At 42.0% G+C, this 20,890-nt stretch overlaps 1 protein-coding gene across 1 annotated transcript in view; it reads right to left on the bottom strand.

Moving 5' to 3' along the window:
* Positions 1-20,890, bottom strand: part of mgat4b (alpha-1,3-mannosyl-glycoprotein 4-beta-N-acetylglucosaminyltransferase B) — a 155,174-nt gene that overhangs the window by 44,565 nt on the left and 89,719 nt on the right. Inside the window, exon 6 of the mRNA XM_046030013.1 lies at positions 4,633-4,776. Within this exon, the coding sequence (XP_045885969.1) occupies positions 4,633-4,776 (144 nt within the window). The remainder of the gene's footprint in view (positions 1-4,632; positions 4,777-20,890) is intronic.

Here is a 20,890-nt window from a genome sequence, read left to right as displayed (position 1 = left end):
CAAGCTGCACGCTCACTACTTTACACTGTTATACAAGCTGCACGCTCAATACTTTACACTGTTATACAAGCTGCACACTCACTACTTTACACAAGCTGTACGCTCACTACTTTACACTGTTATACAAGCTGCACGCTCACTACTTTACACTGTTATACAAGCTGCACGCTCACTACTTTACACTGTTATACAAGCTGCACGCTCACTACTTTACACAAGCGCACGCTCACTACTTTACATTGTTATACAAGCTGCACGCTCACTACTTTACACTGTTATACAAGCTGCACGCTCACTACTTTACACTGTTATACAAGCTGCACGCTCACTACTTTACACTGTTATACAAGCTGCACGCTCACTACTTTACACTGTTATACAAGCTGCACGCTCACTACTTTACACTGTTATACAAGCTGCACGCTCACTACTTTACACTGTTATACAAGCTGCACGCTCACTACTTTACACAAGCTGCACGCTCACTACTTTACACTGTTATACAAGCTGTACGCTCACTACTTTAGACTTTTATACAAGCTACACGCTCACTACTTTACACAAGCTGTACGCTCACTACTTTACACTGTTATACAAGCTGTACGCTCACTACTTTACACTGTTATACAAGCTGTACGCTCACTACTATACACTGTTATACAAGCTGCACGCTCACTACTTTACACTGTTATACAAGCTGTACACTCACTACTTTACACAAGCTGTACGCTCACTACTTTACACTGTTATACAAGCTGTACACTCACTACTTTACACAAGCTGTACGCTCACTACTTTACACTGTTATACAAGCTGTACACTCACTACTTTACACAAGCTGTGCACTCACTACTTTACACAAGCTGTACGCTCACTACTTTACACTGTTATACAAGCTGTACGCTCACTACTTTACACTGTTATACAAGCTGCACGCTCACTACTTTACACTGTTATACAAGCTGCACGCTCACTACTTTACACTGTTATACAAGCTGTACACTCACTACTTTACATTGGAGCAAAATGTCATTTCTTCAGTGTTGAAACATGAAAAGATAGAATCACATATTTACAAAAATGTGAGGGATGGACTCACTTCGGTGAGATACTGTACATCTGAAGATAAATGATTAACATGAAAGGAGAAAAGAAAAACTGATACACACATTTGTTTTCAGAGTTATGGACTGTAAAAAAAATCTTTACCTGAAAAGTAACTCCAGCTGTCAGACAAATGTAGTGGAGTTAAAAGTGCAATATTTCCCTCGGAGATGTATGATGTGGGTTTAAATAAGTACGTTACGTAAGTCACGTGACGTAAGTCATCTACAAAATGTTATTTAACTTAAAACATGTCACCTTTGACTTTCTTTCATTTGAACCTCGGTTTCCTGAGCTAGAGTCCTGAGTTTACTTCACTCATCCATCCATCCACCTCCTCACACGGACTTTGCTGAAAGCACTGAAAATTATTGCAAGTAATGAAGTTGATGTCAATGCAGCTGGTTGTTTGTAATGTGATTTTAATAAAAAAAAATGATTTAAAATTTGTCGTATTAATATTGTTTTGATTATCCGGCTGAATGACGTGTCTGTGAAAACATGAAAGTAAAATCTGTTCTGCCGAGGAGCACCTTTATTCTAGTCTCAGTGGAGAAAAGGCCTGTATGGGTTCATTTATTAAAATTATGTTCAGCTCATTTGTATTTGTTGTTGTTGTTGTTGTTCCTGTTCTGAGGTTTTTGCTGCTTAATCCATTATGTGTCATACGCTCTCTCTCTCTCTCTCTCTAATTAGATTTTCCGGTATGAAGGAGAAGAAAATCTTTCTTTATGAACCTTCCACAGGTGAGTTCACAGTTTAGTTCACTTCACCACCTGCTCTAAGTTTTATGATGCAAAACTCTTCTTCTTCTTCTTCATCTTTAAAGGGAACAAAGACTGTGTGATGAAGCCCCAGAGACAGCTCCATTAACGTCCACATCAGTCCACCCACAATGCAACAGTTTCATCAGCTCCACACAGCAGCAGCAGCAGAATCACATCAGAGGCACTTTTTCGTTTAATGGCCGTCCTGATTTATTAAATACTAACGGTGACATCAGCTGAGTGAAACTCTACTGAAGTTTTACACCACCAGTTTATTTTATTTATTATTATTTATTTATGTGTGGAGAGGAACGTATCGTATTCAGGTTGTAACTGGCACTGAGGTCATGAGCTCAAAAATATTCAGAGATTTATAATGATGTGAAGAGGATTAGACTCATGTTACTATTACTGCTATTTCTACGAGAGGTAATTACAGTAAAACGTCAATAAATAGCCCAGTCTTTTATTTCCTCTAAGTCAGGATGTAGGCTGCTATCAAACTGTTCATTTCAACCAGTATGGATATTACAACCCCTATTGGATATTTTAACATGATTTCATATAAATGACAAACCATTTTGATTCTTTCAGAATCTCAGAAGCACTGGTTTGACCTGGCCTGAATTTATTGAGAAGTATGTGGCTGGTTGAAGTTTTGAAAGTGCCATTCTGAGGTCATGCTGAGATTTAGTCTGTTTCTGAATTGTTTTTTTGTCGGAAAGCCAGATTCTTACAAGTATGTTGTGCCAAATTGATGGATTCTTCTTTGCAAAGAAAAAAAATGCAGCGAACGTTTAGCTTGAAGATACCTGTCCAATTTATTCTTTTTAAAACCCTCATTACTGAGCGCTTCACCACATATTACACACAGAAGCATCACCTCTCCATTCCGAATTGCTTTGGTGAATCCAACTTTAATAAACTCGTCCTTGTACGTTAGTTTTGACATTATAGGATTGACAATGACAGATCACAGACATAAAAAGAAGTCTTCATTTAGTAAATTATGGTCCCGTTTAGAGGAACAGAGACCAGGAAGCAGGGGAGGCTTTAGGGCGGGGCTACAAGCTGATTGACAGGTCTCTACCATGGCGACCTGCCAATCAGGATAAAGTGACTTGTACCCACGGCACTGAGTAAACTTAACCAGCGCCGCTGAAAAACCTCATCAGGAGTCGGCCGTTCACTTTCTCTGCTGAGCACATTTAGTTTTTAGCCTGTTGTTCTCTAGACAAAATTATCAGCCCTGTTAAGGTGAATTACAGAAGCACCTAGCTTAGCAAGCTAGCTAGCTCTGCACACGGCCGTTAGCTCCACCGTCTCGTCCAAATATGGTCACGTCCGGTGCCGCTGGTTGCAAAAACTCAACATGGCCCTATCGGTGAAACTCAATTATTTTGAAAGTCTAACCCGACGTTGCATATTTATTGTTGCTAACTTGACTGCGGAGCCCTAAACGTCGAAAAACAACCCTAAAGCGTACCCAGGGGTCTCGACCAAGGGTCCACATGGGTCATTTTTTTGGACTTCCTAACTTGGAAAAAATAAATAGTTGATGTTCCTATATTTTAAAGTTCTATTATGTAAAGGAAATATCTAACTTCATGAAAAACATATTGGTTCAGCTCAGGAACCTTTATTGTATTAAATATAGATATATTAACAACATGTGACACGCGGGAAACGTCCACCCTGTTAAGGACTTAGACATAACTGTTTAAAAGTGTTTTCAGGGCAGGATTGCTACTAAAATTAAATTTTTATAGAAATCACATGTCCCTTAATCTTATTAGATATTTGTTTGTCAATAAAATCATTTTTAAACAGCGCAGGCTCCGCCTATATTGAGAAAAACAAGCGCATTATGATAAGGGGACGTATTTTTCCACTTCTTTCTCAAGAAAATTACAACAAGAATTACTCAACATCTGTATAGTCAATCCCTTCTGTATCTTCATGTAAATACAAATATACACTTAATATTTGGTCATTTCAATAGACTGATATAAAAATACCAATAACAGGATGTCCACCATGTTGAAAAACTAACAGGGAGGACATTTTGAGCAAACGTTAGTCTTTCACCTGCCTGTGTGAGCTTAATAAGTAGCATAACCTTCAATACAATTTTTGAAACTATTTAATTTGATTGATCCCCTCAAAACTTAGGACAGGCTGGACACGTTATGTTCAAACACATTAAACTGACTTAATAAAAATGTCAAAATCAGATGGTAAGAGAGCTGGAAAAGCAAACAGCGCTGGTGTGATGTCACCAGGTCACCTAACGAGATTGATGCCAGTAAAAAAATATTTTTTTCCACTTAAAGGGGCAGTTAATGGGCACCGGGGACAAACATAAAACCTTATTTTTTTGGTACAACAGTTAACAATTTTGATAAAAACAACATTTGATTAAATAGATTTTGAACAGGAAAATGAGATAATAATGAAACATTTGGAAAGACATAAGTAATTTTTAGATCTAAGTTGATTGATCAACACTGGGGACATGGCAACATCCCATAGTACCTCTTAAACCAAAGCTTTCAAAATGTAAATAAAACAACTTAGAAGCCAATCTCAATTAATTAATTAACAATTAACCTAACATGAAAAACCTAATGGAACTAATATTTGTCGAAATAAATACAACACGATTTGTACCGGGGACGCAAAAGGCACCACATAAAAAAAACCGACCCACATGTGAGGAGTTGGGAGAGAGGATGTTGGACGGTCAAGCTGACTCGCCTACCTGGACGTAGTAAGTTCCTTTAGTCTGAGCGTACATCATCAGGAAACAGTAGTCCAGGTTCTGCTTCGTCCTCCACCTGAGGAGGAGGAGGAGGAAGAGAGTGGGAGGAGGAGACAAGGTTATCACCATGAACAGTTTGCCTTCCTGTGAAGACACACATTCAACACAATACACACAAAACACACGCAGAGTGATTTATAATAACAGGCTGCTCAGTGGATAATCAGAAAAATGCCGCCAGGGACAAAAGATTCAATGAGCCATGAGATCACACTCACAGACTGTATATCTGCTGCTGTACACAGCTACACACTGTCGTCGAGCGGATAAACAATCTGAGTTAACTGAGTTTACAAGGGGAGCTCTGAGTTCACGGGTTGTAATGCGAAACGCAGCGCACACACAGCCTCTCATGAGCTAAATAACACGAACAGCTATCATTTCTTATTCTGACAAAAAAACACAACTTGAAGGCAGTAAAATCCTGAAACCCTTGAGCTCTCCTGGTTCAAACCCTTCCAGAGCACAGAGACTCCAGCGTGAACACACCAGCAGGTTCAAGCAATGATTCATTTAAAGACATTTGAGAATATTAAACCCCTCCTGATAAATCTGATGTCTGTCTTTATCACCCTGAAGGTGGAAAATGAAGCAGCAGAACAAATGTTTCAGAGACTAACTGACCGACTAACTGTGTTTTGGGGAATGGTTTAAATACGAGGATATAAACGTCCTCATGAGTACTTTGTACTTTGTACTTGATCTCTGTAATTTGTCTGACTGTGAATATTTGGTTAAAATACTGTCATAATATTCTAATATAACCACACTGAAGCATAGAAGTTGCATAACTACCATCATGTACAGGAACAAACACCATTTTAAACAGCCGCTGGATGCAGTTAGATTTTGTTTGTTCGGCAGCAGCGTTGACTCTTGATCACCAGCAGCTCTTCTTTTCTAGTCTGAATCATTTCAATGCGTCACAGAGCGCATTTGCATCCAGAGCAGGAACAACATCAGCATCATGTGGAAACAACTGGTTCTGAATACACTGGACTGTTTCTGCAGTCAGATAAAATATCTGCTGTTTCTTTCATGAAGGTTTGAAGGATTAAAGTTTTATCACCACATGTTTCCATCGATACCTGTGTGATGAACCCCCCCCCCGGCAGTTCTGAAAAGAAAAGAAACTGCACAAAGCAGTCAGCGGTGAATTGGATCAGTGTGTGAACAGACGAGGTTCAGTAAACAGCAGAGCGGCTCGACAACAGAGCAAACACACGCTGTTCAATATTTACAGCAGCAGCCGACTGAGGCTGCAGGAAACTCAGGTGTTTCTGCTCGGAGCTGAACATCAGAACACGCAGTCCTGCTACCTTCCCATCATTAAACTGGCGATAGGAAATTACATATGCATCCAACCCTCCAAACAACAAACACACACGTACAGCCTCTGACCAAAGCCGGACTGTGGACGACCTTAAAAAGCAGCTGAAGACTCTTTTAGTCAAACCTCATTGTGCCTAAGGTGTGCAACCTTGTGTGTTTTTAAGGTCTGTTGTTATCCAAGGAAGGTGGAAATCAGGTGTCTAAGCTGAAGATACTCAGAGATGTTTCGCCTTGGTATCGATCATCTTGACCAGGGACGGAATGGGAGTAAAAAACGGGTCCAGACCGGCCCACCGTATACTCCACCACGGCCACCCGGCTCATGAGCCTCTATTAGAACCACTTAGCAGCATCACAGCCATCGATCACTATGGCAGTACTACTTTAAAAAGGCTGTCAAGTTTCTACCTTCAGGCGTTCAACTAAATACAAATCTGGATGAAATAATGCTCTTAAATATGGAACCACTCCTACAGAAAATAAAAATGAACCTGGATAAATGGGGAAAATGAATGTAATTAAAATGGTGGTTGCACCACAGTTCAATTCTGTCTCCATGATGTTGCCAGTTAATATACATAGCACCACAGCTGTTTAACAGTATGATAGAATTATCAAAGACTTTTAACCAAGGACTAATAGAAAGAAGAGGTATGGGTCTACCTAACGTAAGCAATGTCTAGAATGATAAAACATTGGATCAGGAGCTGAGCTGGATCAAATTTGAAAGGGAACTAACTAGCCTGTTTGAAGCTCTCACATGGAGTAACAACCTCTGGACATAATTATTTTTCAAACCCAGTGTTGTCTTATTCTAAAAGCAGTCTGGAGAGAAATTGGTATTTACGCCTCTCTATGGCAGGGGTTCTTAACCTTTCAGGGGTTCTTAACCTTTCTGGCAGCCCCCCCCCTTTTGTTAAAGCAGATATTTTAGCAACAAAAGACACAGATCTGTGAGTTGTGATCCAGTTTCTGCTAATATGACAGTTAATTAGCGGCAAACCAAAGATTACAGATCGCTGGCGCTATAATCTTTGATTAGACTGACAGCACAGCTGATTAGGTGGTTGCCTAGCAACATTAAAAAACCGCAGGGCTTTGCTCTTTCCTAAATTCAACCAAGAAAAGCCCTCGCTCTGCGCCTCGTACTTTCAAACCTGCAAAGCGCTTTCTGTCTGATTCTTTTTTGGCGTTTTATAGCGGCTGGCATCACCGCCACCTGCTCGATTAAACAGTGCAAATTACTTACAGTGTCCACCCAAAGTGATTCCGTTCACAACCCCCCGGTTAAGAACCGCTGCTCTATGCTGTAACCCAGCCATACGTATTGGGAAGAAACCTGTTTATTGGAATCAATGGCTTGTGAGAGGGATACGCAAAATAAGTGAGCTGTGTGTGGATGGAGTGTTCATGTCCTTAAAAGGTAAAAAAGGTAATTTTGGAAATATTTACAAATAAGAGACGGTATCACAAAGGGTCTATTTTTTGGACCTTCCTAATATAACACACAGAGCAGCCATATTCTACAAGACATTTAATGGTATACGAGAAGATGTGTGTAAAAATCTGAGGATCATTTGGCAGAAAGACCTACGGTGTGATCTGAGTGAGGAGGATTGGTTAAATATCTTCTCTATATATAATATATATATAAAATACAGGGAAACACATGAAAGAGGCGAAGGGGAAATTTATTCAGTACAAGATAATTCATACATTTTATTTCACCCCTTCAAAATTATATAGAATGGGCTACATAGGAAATACTCAATGTTGGAAGTGTCAGATTTTTGCATGTAATTTGGGGATGTAAACTGGTCCACCTGTTTTGGGAGAAAGCACATGTGAGTAAGCGGCTGGGTGTGGTGGCGCCTGTGTCACCAAGACTGTGTTTGTTAGGGGACCAAACAGAAATGTCAAATATATCTAAATATGAATGAGGGGTTTTAAAAGTTGGGATGGTCACAGCCGCTTGAATAATTCTCAGAGTATGGAAGAGTGAAGTCGCCCCAGCTGTTAAAAAATGGATGGAAATGATGTCAGAAGTTGCATCATACGAACGCATGTTGGCTAGAATTAACAACGAAGAAGAACACTTCAGGCCTGGGAACGTTTCTTTCTATAGATGGGGCATATGGAAAAATATGTAGACATGGTGCTGAATGTCTATTTTGGTTGCTTCAAAAAGGAAATGTCGATTTGCAGGAGGCCTTGTATGGGGTTGTATGCTGGATATACTGTCTGCTGATGTTGGGGTCTGTGTTTATTTTCGAGTTTGAATGTATGTCTTTGTGTGTTTGAATAAATAAAAACTTTAATGACAAAAAGGCTGCGGAACACACACTGAGGTCCGGACCTCCGTATCTATATGTAGACTAGGGCTGACCCCCAATAGTTGAATATTCGATGCTTCGATGGGCGGAGCCTGATTAGACTGTCAATCTTACAATCGAAGCTTCGCAGTGAAACGAGGATCACGCCATTTTGGCGATTTACCAGTTTTCTCCCAATAAGTTAATATGCAGCCTATTACAATACACGTTTCAACGTTTAATGCTGTAAATAAACATGTAAAAAAACTCATGCCCGACATCATTTGCGTTTGTTCCCCATTGTCCAATCTAATGAATGGAGAGGGGCCCTCAGCTGTGTCACGGAATTTTAAAGGTTTTTAAAGTGCGTAAATAAATCCTAAAATGTAACCCTAACCCTGGGGCGTCAGTGCGCATGTGTAGGCGTTAGCGTGTGCGGTGGCAGCAGAGGAACACTTGCTGAAGAGACGGAGCTCCAGCTTCACTGGTGTTGTGCCGAGTCGTCCGCACCTCACGGGACTTTCGGATAATTTGTCACTGTTGATGAACCATACAAAGAAAGAGAGAGAGAAGAGTCTTCAAAAAGCCTCAGTTTAGCTGGAAATTTATAGTGTAAGTTGAATGAAGAGCGACTGCAGCTCTGCAGCTTCTCGAGATTAAAGCAGAGCGAGTGTGTGTCACAACCCTCATATCAAGTTTCCCCATCGATGGTCAGTGTCCAGACCTGGGAAACACAAGAAGCACATGACAATGTTGTGCGCTCAACCGTCTGCCAGCTTTTTCATTGTTAGTACATAAGTATAGGCTATGGAAGGCGGCCCACCGGGATTCGTCCTGGTACTCCAGATGGCCGGACCGCCACTGACAACGACCGAACAGAGGTTAAATGGCGGTAATTTGCAAATTCCTCGTGTGTGTAAAACACTACTTGGCAATAAAGCTGCTTCTTATTGTGATTGTCTATATGCACACTGCCTCTAGTACGCTTCACCTTTTAGACTCTATGGTCCCAATTTACTAACATACCACATAAAGAGGACTAAATTGCTTGTGCGTTCTAAAATATTGCACGTGTAATTGTGTTACCTGTTATGGGTGATCAACTAAGAATTACTGTGTAGAAAACAACAGGAGCAAACACAACGGAGGCGGCAGTATTTAAACGAGGGTTTTAATGGTTTCCGCCATGGAGAGTCGGAAGGAAAGCAGCCACTGCGTAAAAACCGTGGTTTGTTTCATTCAGTGGAAATCATCTGTACCTGCCCGTCCTGCCTGAGACTGCACTTAGTACCTGGGATAGCACCCCTGAAAAACTGCTTTGGTAAACCCCAGCAGAAACAGTATGCTGAATGACCCAGACGCCCGGAAATGCCAGCAGATCGTGCTTCATCCAGCCAGAGGGAACGACCACCGACCGTCCGCGGCGTGACCTCCTGTCCCTGGCCCCCGTTCTTTCTCTGATGCCTACAACGGGTTGTGTCACTATTACGACCGGCGCTCTGTGAACAGTTGGTGATCGTTCCCTCTGGCTGGATGAATGTTTTGACCCCTGCACTACTGCAGATGGCTGCTCTCCGCAGCGCCACGCAACTTTCTAAATTCTCCCATCTCACGGAGAAAAGAAGTCAGATTGAAACGAAATTTGCTTTATTGGCATGAATGTTAAAACAACAGTTTTGCCAAAGCTAAAGGAAAATACAAAAAAACCCCAATTCTATTCATACAGTTCATCGAATAAATAAAATATTTGTATTTCTATATATTGGATATAGAATAATATTATCTAATATTGTTAATTTCTCTGTGTTTTCTTCTCACATCGATAACAGCAGCCATCTCTGCAACACTCGGCGGTTTGCACCTTCCTGTCAAACGTATTAAATACAGAAGCTGTTGCGCTCACATGAAACTGAGTTTAGGCCTGTTAGCTCACACTGCGTGTAGTAAATAAATGTATTTGCATTTTACCCTCCAATTACTTTGCACAATAAATCTGAAATGACCCGATTTGCATATTCATTAAGGGAAAAGTAGTAAATGAACAACAGGTGCTATCTTGCACTTTTGGAAGACATCACTCTGCTGCACACCGTTAGTAGATCAGCTTACGTGTTCATTTGCTGGTGAAATGAAGTTTGCACATGTTTTTACTCAGGCAGACCTTTAGTGAATCTGGCCCAATGTTTTAGAACTAACTCTGGTTCCTGCACTCACAATTGTGCACTTCATGATCTGGTAGACTGGACGTAACTGAGTCTATATCAACCATTTCATTTGTCTGTTTCTGCCTTGCTGTGAAAGGTTTTCATCTCCGCTCCACCAGGTGGCTCTCTCACCCGGTTTCAATGCTTTTCACTGAGCTGGCTCAAAATTATTTTGTTCCATTAAATTAATTTTAAGCCATGTTAAAACTGCATGTAAGTGAAAGATGTGACTCTTCGTTTTAGTCCCCTACATTTATATGTGATATTTGTTTGACTTGACTGTGTTTTTATTCCTATTTAAATTGTAACTGGTGTGCAGTCTCGACCCGGTCTCCCTCAGAAAAGAGATTTCAATCTCAAGGGCCTTCCTGGTTAAATCAAAGCAATTTTTTTTTCTTACTACAAGAACATGGCCAAGAGGAAGCACAACTGAGATCTGAGATGAATTACAAGCTGACTTTTATTAACACGGGAAGGGATCCTAATAGAGGGCGGCACGGTGGTGCAGTGGTTAGCACGGTGGCCTCACAGCAAGACGGAGTTTGAATGTTCTCCCCGTGTCTGCGTGGGTTCTCTCCGAGTGCTCCGGCTTCCTCCCACTGTCCAAAGACATGTAGACTAGGTTAATTGGTGACCCTAAATTGTCCTTTGGTGTGAGTGTGAGCATGAGTGGTTGTTCTTCTATGTGTGGCCCTGCGATGGACTGGCGACCTGTCCAGGGTGGACCCCGCTTTTCGCTCGATGCCAGCTGGGATTGGCTCCATCCCCCCCGCGACCCTGTACGCAGGATAAGCGGTTGGCGATGGATGGATGGATGGGATCCTAATAAAAGCTGTCACTTTAGTCCATCTGACTTTGGAATCTCAACAATGAAAGGGCCAACAACCACTGTGCCGCCTTCGTTCCATGTTGATAAGACTTTACAAATCGTACACTGAGTCTTTCTTAACATTCTCTGTATCGAAAATGCTACCTTATGTGTTCCCATTTCCAATCCCATAAAGGTACAACTCTTACAGTATTATGACGTCTTCTGTTTGTTGATTATATTATAACATCATTTCAGGGGTAGCCCATCCCTTTTTTTGTTTATGACGGACACTGCTGACTATGTTTGTATGTTTCTACATATGGCTGTTGAATTGTAGGCTTATTTACATATCCATGTTCTTGTCTCCATGTCTTTCCTACAACTCTGTTTTGCTGCAGAACCAAGTGCCCTACTGAGATAATAAATAAAGTTAAAGTGTTATTTCAAGCCTACAGCAGCAGCTTCTGTGCTGTTTATAGACTTAACGCTTAGATGTTGCTCATATGAAATTAACCTCCCCGCCATGATGTTTAACCCCTATAACAGGCAAAGAAGAAGAACAAAATGCCCTTTGTAGCATGTGATGAACGCATGGCGTCTGACTCCTTCAGCCCCGCAGACAAGAACCCCCCCCCCCCCCCCCCCCCCCCCCCCCCCCCCCCCCCCCCCCCCCCCCTCCGTCGTCTCTTTCGCTTTATTGTACCATAAATAAACGCAGCCCTGCTCCGTCACCAGCCTCCGCTCATCTCCCCACACAGCAGTTTATCCACAGTTTAAAGTGTTTTTTACTACTGGGAGTCAATAGACTTTTTATAATCCCGCTGAGGCCTAAAAGCAATCCTGGGGAAAAGAAAATTTTATAGGAAAACAGTAAAGTTAACACAGCAGCAGCCTTTACTCTCTCTCTCCCGCAGCGATCGACGGGACGATTCAACGCGGTGCTGAAAGCCGAATCTTGACCACAACAAGAAACACGGTGCGACTCCTCAGTTCTCTTTTCATGTCGTGCTGCCAGTAAAGTCTCTGCAGGCGATGTCGTCGTGGAGCCACTTCAATCTTTTCAAATCAACTCACCAAATTCATGTTTGAGTCAGCCGGTGTTGTGCCGAATTCTGCCTGCCTGCCGAGAAGTGCACGCACCTCATGGGTGATAACGGTCATTTATGCTGAGAAAAGAGGTGGATGCAAATCTCGGCAGGTAGCCTACACAATTTGATCTGCCGAATTATGCGTCCCCCTCTTTGGGTCCTTCTCAGACAATTTGCTGTGCTCACTGATCAAACAGCATTATCACCACATATATTTACTGAATGTCAAGGAATGGTGCTTCTACTAAGTGTATTAAAATATTAAAGACTCCATTTCATAAAATATGTACTTCAAATCATCTGTCATCAATGATGAAGCCCACAAAGAATATTACAGCGTTTAAAAGCATTATTTGGAGGAGCATGCAATTCTCGGCAGGCAGGCAAAACTCGCCATAACAGCGGTCTCAGTTTGTCAACAAGAGCAGGTTTTTTCTCCAGCACGTTTTCATTTCACATCAGCAGCTAAGGCGAGGCAACTTTTGTTCTCAGCAGCATTGAGAGTGAGATGGTAGGCAACAGACGGCAGACGGTTATCCTGAAATCTAATCTAATTTCCAACACGTCTTCAGACCTAAACAACAAAATAGGCCAATTGACCCTTCACTAAGCCCCTCCCCCTTAGTTACTCTTGCTAAGTCCGACAAACTGTCAGTGCTGCCACTGTTTATTATGGCACTCCCCGGGGAAATATTGTAAAATTTGTTGGAAAAAGCGATCACAGAAAGAAGCAGACAGTTTTGCAGTTGCATTATATATTAGAAGGTTGTATTCAGGCTGTCAGACTCAAACTGACGCAAACAGACTGAAGCTAAAGCCCACCGATCACACAGTAAGTGAACCATCGCATCCCCCTTCGATTGAGACAAAAGACAACGATCAACAGTGTTCCTGTACAGCCGCTCGGCCTCTGTTCATTATTACAATCATTAACAAGCAGAACAGTCGGGCTTTATTACGTTACATTCAGTAGGAAGCTAGCTAGCGTCCACAACCGCCACGTTTCTGGATTTATTTCAGGTTTTGAAAAGAGAATAAATCGTCCTTCTCCTTTCAGCCTCTCTGGGTAGCTGCTGTAACTATTACAAGATCCTCCAGGAACAGCGTTTGACCAGATCTGAGAAAAATACAGCAAAAAGAAAGCTAGAAAATGACTCTTTTTGCATTAGCGTCACTGGTGCGCAGCCATGAAAGTGTCGGACCTGGCTGTGATTGGCCAGCTGTGTATTCGGGTGCGTGGCTTAGCGAAGGGTCAATTGTCCTTTGTCCCACAACGACAGGCATAAAGCTGATGATACACGGAGCAACTTTTAGAGCAATGTTGTTGGGCAACATTCCCGTCAACGGTAATGAGTAAAGATTACTACCGATTATTGTTGATTTACTTTGGACTACAATTTGGAATATTTGGACTTTCCCGACTGTTTCTTTTTGTTCTGATGGGTCCGGTAGTCCTGTTTTTGTGGCTTTATTTCAGTTTGGTTGGGTTCAGTTTAAGGATGGTTAGGGTAGGAGGAGGAATCCAGATTCTACGGCCCTTTGTGGGCTGTTCTGGACGGCTTCCCTTTCTATTCTTAATAATGGCCGGCTCATCAGACTATGTTTTGTTTGGAATGTTTGGGTTTGCTGCGATGGACTGGCGACCTGTCCAGGGTGTACCCCGCCTTTCGCTCGATGCCAGCTGGGATTGGCTCCATCCCCCCGTGACCCTGTATGCAGGATAAGCGGTTGACGATGGATGGATGTTTGGGTTTGATTTCTGGACTTAATAAATGTTTTGTTTGCAACTCCATGACTCTTCGAGTATGTTAGACCTCTTTGGTGACGAGCCTTGCTGGGGATCATAGAATAATTTGGGTTAAATGTCTTGTGATTTACGTACACCGCCTGAATTTAACACGTGGTAGATGTTGTGATGTTGTTTACCGACCTTACTTTGGTCAGCCAACAAAACTACTAGGTTAGCTTTAGGAGAAGATGGTGGTTTGGGTTAAATTAAGTACATTGCGTAAGTCACGTGACGTAATTATTATTTAACTTATGTAGCACAACTACTTTTGTAATAAGAAAAATATTATATATTAATATTATTCATAAACTCGTTTCGCAGGGCACCACCTCAATTCCGCTCGCCCAGGGCCTTCAGGACTCCCTAGGTATGGGTTTTACTAGTGATCAGTTAGTTAATAATCGCTCAATTATCTTAAATCAATAAGTCAATCTCATATTGAAGGAGAAAGTCCTCCGTTATAGTGACCTGGAGTTAAACAATACACACACAGTTCCTGTGATTATGGTGAAATGTATTAGCTAACTAAAGGTGGATATAAATGCGGTTAAATATACATCAAAGAAATAAGCAATGGCTAAACAAACATGAAGCAAACAATGAGAATGTTGTGGAGTTCAATGTAAATTGTGTTCTCTTGTGGGGAGAATTTGATTCATAGGGAGAACGAGAACTAATAGGCGCACCTTATATGATGCTAACTCGGTTAAATTTTTCTAGGAGTTTAGGCTGGAATGATTAAGGATTAACTCTGATGGATTAAAAGACTATTGGACATCAACTCAACCACAAAATGTAGCGTGTTTTAGCCTTACTGCATGTTGGTTCTCCCAGCCGGTCGGTGTTCGGCCGGTGTTCTGACGATCTCTGCTGCCATATTGAAAAATGATACCGTAGCGCAAATCGATAGCCTCTATCGAGTCACGCTGCCCTGTCGAAAAATGCTACCTTATGTGTTCCCATTTCCAATCCCATAAAGGTACAACTCTTACAGTATTATGACGTCTTCTGTTTTTTGATTATATTATAACATCATTTCAGGGGTAGCGTATTCTGATAATAATGAATAATTATTTTGATATTGCTGATGATTAGCCGCTGTCTTGCCGGCATGCCCAACAGCAAGGTTGCACAGATTTATGGGCGTGGAAACAGACCACGCTTGTGGGTCATGCACAGAACCGCTAAGTAGCACATCTCGATAGGTAGCATACATCGACAGAACACTGGCCTCATGACTAGTTAGCGGTCTTGGCGTCCGCGGTGCCGCGGTTTGGCATGCCAGGACCCCCTTTTCACTAGCAGGTTTTCCTGGAGGTCCGGCTTCGTTCGGCTTGGGTTGAAGAAAACTTGCAGTGGTAAGTTAGGCCGTTAGCTTGGCTTATTTCGTGGTTGTCCTCTGTTACTGCTCGCGTAACGGCCCACGTGGCTGGGCGGAACTTCGGTGGCAGCAGTATAAGTTCACTCGGCTACAATAAAGCTTAAAAGAACTTGCTCGTTCTTGAATTCAAAGTCGCGCGACTGAAACGGTCTGACAACTTTTAACAAACAAAACAAAAGAAACTATAAAGCAAGTAAGTTGCTGGAAACGAGAGAAAAGCTGAGGTCGCGGCGCTTCGCGTTTGTGGCTTGAAATGAACAAAGGAATCTTCGCGGCAAGCCGGGCAGGACTTCTTAGGGCGTCGCTGGGAGAAGCACGCTGAGCGCATGCCGGGAGCTGCTGGAGAGCCGAAGTACAAGGGAAGCAAGCGAGCGAGCGAGCGAGCGAGCGAGCGAGCACGTGTCGCTGCTTTTGTTTGTTGAGGCGTGTTTCCCGGAGGGGGAAGTCTTTGGCTGTGTCTGAAATCCCCTCTCATTCACTCCTCCCTACCCCCTCTGTAGGGAGTAGTATGTAGAGCACTATATAGTGAGCTCACTCGCATTATTAAAACAACGCTTTCGGACACTACTCCGATCGTTATTTCGGCGCCCGTTAATTACGTCATTGCCGTCGGACGATCAGTTTTTTCTAGCAGCGCAGTGCATGATGGTATATATGGCTTGGTTAGTGACCATCAGTTGTACACTACTTTTCTAAATGCATTCTGGGATACACTGAGTGGACTACATAGGGTATAATAATTATAACTATACATTCGGACAGCACTACAAAATGGCGAGCTCACTACATAGTGAGTAGTGGGTGATTTCGGACACAGCCAACGTTCCCCTGTGGGCTTGTTTCCGTTGAGAGGGAGGGCTTCCGGTCCTTTAACTGTCTATTTTAAAAGTCTATTTGCGCGTATTTTAATCAAATATCTTCCCACAATCAAACCTTAATTGTCAAACGGTTATCCCGTTCTTGGTTTCAAGCATTCGATAAAGGAAAGGAAACTATTACTTAATCGTTGTAATATTGTAATCAGTTAAACACATTCAGGATTTCAGAATGAAAAAGACTTAACTCAATATTTCCTGGATAATATTGGCTGTTACATATTCTTACTTGGAGAATATAAGCAAGTTCCACGAACATGGCATCAGATTGCGAACAGATAAGTACAGAGTGACAATTATACAGCAGAAACGGCATTTCAGGACGATGGCATGTAATACTTAATTTGTCCTCTTGGGGGACACGAGAGAACAAGTGACCCTCTCACTAGGGAAGAAATGGTTATTTAACTTAAAATTCGAGCTGGAAAATTTAAAAAAGTAGCACAGGATTATATTTCTGTCTCATGTTCTTTAACAAGGGAGTATAAGAAGTGTTGGGAATAAAGCATTGGTTAAAACTTCATTGCTGAAAAATAAAGAGCACTGCCAAATTAACTTTCTTCTTTTCAATAGCAACAACACAGTAATATAACTACTCTAATGGAGTGGAGAGACCTGCGAAGTAACTTAACAAAGATTATTAAATTAAACAAGGTGATGGCAACTTATGAGGAGACAGTATTCCTTTGTCCACATAAAGGAATGTGGACAGAAGCTGGAGTTTCTCACCAATTCATTTCTGGGTGTGAAGATGAGAACATCCTTTGATGTGAGGTAATTAAACAAAGAGGAAGGTCAGTTGCCATGGTTACGTGTGTGGAGGGGCAGTTTAGGGTTTCCTGCCCTGCTTCCAAAAGAGTTCTGATAGGCTGTTCAGGAGAAAGTTAGTTTCTGGTTAGTGTAAATCTTGTCGTTTTAACAGTCTGGGCAATTTGATCCACAGCATTTCATCCACACCCTCCTGTTATTGTTAACTGTCGCTGTGCTGTTGTGTTTTATTTGATGTATTTCTGTGTGTTTCTGGTGATGATGCCGTTCTGCTCATGGTTTAGTATCCTGTTTCATTTTGAAACTGTCTTCCTGTCTTCTCTTCCGTAGTTACAGAAGATTTGGCGAAAGAATAAATAAATACAGACGAAGAATCAGAGCAGTTTTTTTTGCATGCACCAATAACGAGCTGGGACTGTTACTGAATGCAACACGGTACTGTGGCGGCGGAAAACAGACAGGAAGTCATCCCAAAGTAAACGCCGACATGCACAATCACTCACAAATGTAGGCTGTAAGTGTTATATGCACGGTACAGAATCTTTTAATAAAAATACCAAGTCAAAAACTCTGTCAGCAGCATCGTGTTTCTGCTTTGCTTGACTTATAAGACCCAATCAGAGAGCCGAGCGTGAGCGTCATCGTTTCTAAAGTCCTCCGTTTGGCCCGTCTTCACTAAAACGCCCTCCAGAGTTTCTAAACGCAAAACATTTTTAGGTCTTTGTTTTCGCCATTTTAGTCTGGACGGGAGGAGCAAACGCAGCAAAAGGTCTCCGTTTTAATTTGAAAATGCAGTAGTGTGGACGGGACCTTAGTCCTTACAGTAGACCTATACATAGGTCAAAGGTCAGATTACCTGTTTTAAACAATGGATGCCAACAATGGACAGAGAGCAAGGGGAGGAGGAGGGAGAGACTGGGGGCGACAACGAGGAAAAGTTCAAGGAGGAAGAGTTGGAAGGGGAGGAGGGAAAAGAAGAGAAGGAAGGAGAGCCATCACTTTTTGATCAACCTGTGGTTGATCACATGATCAATGAATGAGAGAAGCTGCACAGAGAGTCCAGCCCAACTTGAGAGTCGCTTTACGGTGGCGTCCATAATTTGACAAATTAGAACAGGTTGCAACAATCTAATGGTTATTTCAGCAATGCAGTATTGTGAACTAAGTATCATTTTTTAGCAATAAAAGTACACATTATACTTTTGGTTTGCATGTTTTTGGTTTCCTTTTCTTGTATGCTGCTGGATACAACACTGAGCGACTGTTACAACCGTAATGTTTGCCATATAAATATTTGCTGTTTCAACATTGCATTGGTGTTTACGGAGCACTTTTCAGCCCCTCTCAGCAGATCACTTTCACTCTAGAACATTGCATGGAAATGTACATTTAGGCCTATGAAAGACAAAAGAGCTTTAGATTTAGAACAGTGTGTAAATGGTATATCCAGTAATTTACTATTATGAAAAAAGTATGATGCAAATGCTTAATTTCTGGATGCGTTTATGGCATTTTGAATGCAGTGTTTCATCTTGAAGGACATATGAGGCATTTCGCGTTTTGTGTGAGCAGTTTTGGAAAAAGGAGATGTAGTTTTGAAAGCGTGTGTAAGCAAAGTAAGCAAGTAAAAAACTGCAATGGTTTATTTCATATGTTAAAGATATCCTCGCGGTCTGGAGCCGCTGCAACTACAACAACGATAAGATTCATTTGTAGATGTTTACACCGGGCAGCTGAAACATACTAAACACACAACAAGTGCAGAGTTTCCTGGAGCTGACACAGAACTTCACCAGCAGGGAAAAGCTAATGCTGACGTCCTGCGACTCATTTCCTCTTCCTGTTGAGGAATAAACACAGAGTTTCCCCGGGAGTTGACCTGAACTACCAGCGTTTAATATGCGAGGCCACGAACGCGAGGCTCATTTTACCGTCCTCCACCTGCCTCTGAGAGAACATCAGAGTCCAGAGAGGAAGCTTTTAACGGGGTTCTCCTCAGAGAGCGAGAGACGCTCGGCGTGATGGATGGACGCTCCAGTTTGCATACAAACAGTGTTAAAAAGGACGAATCACCGCTGACATCTGTCTGTTCGCTGCTAATTGATGCTTCTTTAAGGAGCAGACAAGCTTTCCATTTTTAAGCTCACTTACTACAAATCATTTCTGAAGGTGTAAATTACTTATTAGATTGATTTTCTTCCTTCCAGGCAGCCTTTGGTTTCTGTTTATTTCTATAAAAATCGATTTGTACAAGCTTAAAACAGCTGCAGAGAAATAATCTACCACAGTCGACCCTATTTTTGTCAACATTATTGACATTATTACCGTCCCGAGCAGAGGCCGAAAAGAATCCTTGACTTCTGAGATTTGAGATTAGTAGAAAGTGCGATCAGTATATCTGTAACTACATCTGTAGGTAGAAAGGCAGTATATAAAGTCCTAATTAATGAGCGGCACAGTGAAATAGGTCATGTGTATCTTTGCATAAGACGGCTGACAAGTAACAAGACATGTTTGAAGTCATTTAGAAACAGTTTGACAGGTTTATATTTACACGGCAAAGTCTCCCGCTCACTTCACATGAAACTAATTTAAGGATCCTCGTTAAAATATTGGTTCGTATCATGTGTTTATGTTGATAACAGAAGATTAGGCAACATATAATTATTGATTTTACTCAAACATCGATATCATGAGTTTCCCAAAGGTTCACCCTGCAGGCCTCCATTCCAATTTATTTCCCAGGTCCCATTATCTTTATTGACAGTTCACATCCTAGTTTAAATTGCCACATTCAAACTGTCCACGGCCTGAAAGTGACCCACGTGCCCAGAAGAACTAAACGACGTCACACGCAGCACGCTGTCGTACAGAAGTAAACATGGAGGCCACAGCTGAATTTCATCTCCCTCTCCTGGTTTCCTCCCGGGGTCACTTTTCTCCAGATTTATGACAAATGTTCACAACTTTCTGTCCTTTTCATGACATTTTTTTTACTGTTTCTGACTCTGCAGGGGTCCAGCCTTCAATTGTTTTAATCTAAATTCACGTCCCTGGAGCCAACCCAGTGTCCAAGGAGTTATTGATTCACGTCAAGTTGACGGCCAGTAGCAACACAGGAAGTAGTGGTTCCTTTATGTAAATAGGTGGACAGTAATGGCCGGTGCACACCAGAAGAGGCCAACTGTTCGCTAAACACTTATTCTTTACAGTAATTTTGCCTAAGCACTCACAGTTCTTTCCATCTTTTAGTGACTGCTGTTCAATCTCATAGTTGTTCTAAAGTTTTGGTAGCTGACGCTACAGTACTTTAGCTTAGCCGTTAGCGACTTTAGCTTAGCAGCTAGCGATGGCTTCTCCTTCTCCCTCTCTCTCTCCTACTTTCTCCTGCTCGGTGTGTCAGATGTTCAGTTACTCCTCTGCCTCCTTTAGCGGTAATGGTACGTGTAATAAGTGTAGTTTATTTTTAGACATGGAGGCGAGGCTCAGTGATTTAGAAGTCCGGCTCCGCACCTTGGTAGATCAGTCTTTAGCTACTGTAGCTAGCCAGTCCCCGGTAGTCGGTGCGGAACGGCCTGAGTTAGCCTCTGGTAGCCGTCCTCCGGCATCCCCTGTGCAGCCAGGAAAGGGGGGCTGGG

The sequence above is a fragment of the Micropterus dolomieu genome, linkage group LG19 (assembly GCF_021292245.1).
Source record: "Micropterus dolomieu isolate WLL.071019.BEF.003 ecotype Adirondacks linkage group LG19, ASM2129224v1, whole genome shotgun sequence".
In the NCBI taxonomy this organism is placed as follows: Eukaryota; Metazoa; Chordata; class Actinopteri; order Centrarchiformes; family Centrarchidae; genus Micropterus; species Micropterus dolomieu.
Note: the sequence above shows the minus strand (reverse complement) of the source record. Positions and strands in the feature narration are given on the sequence as shown.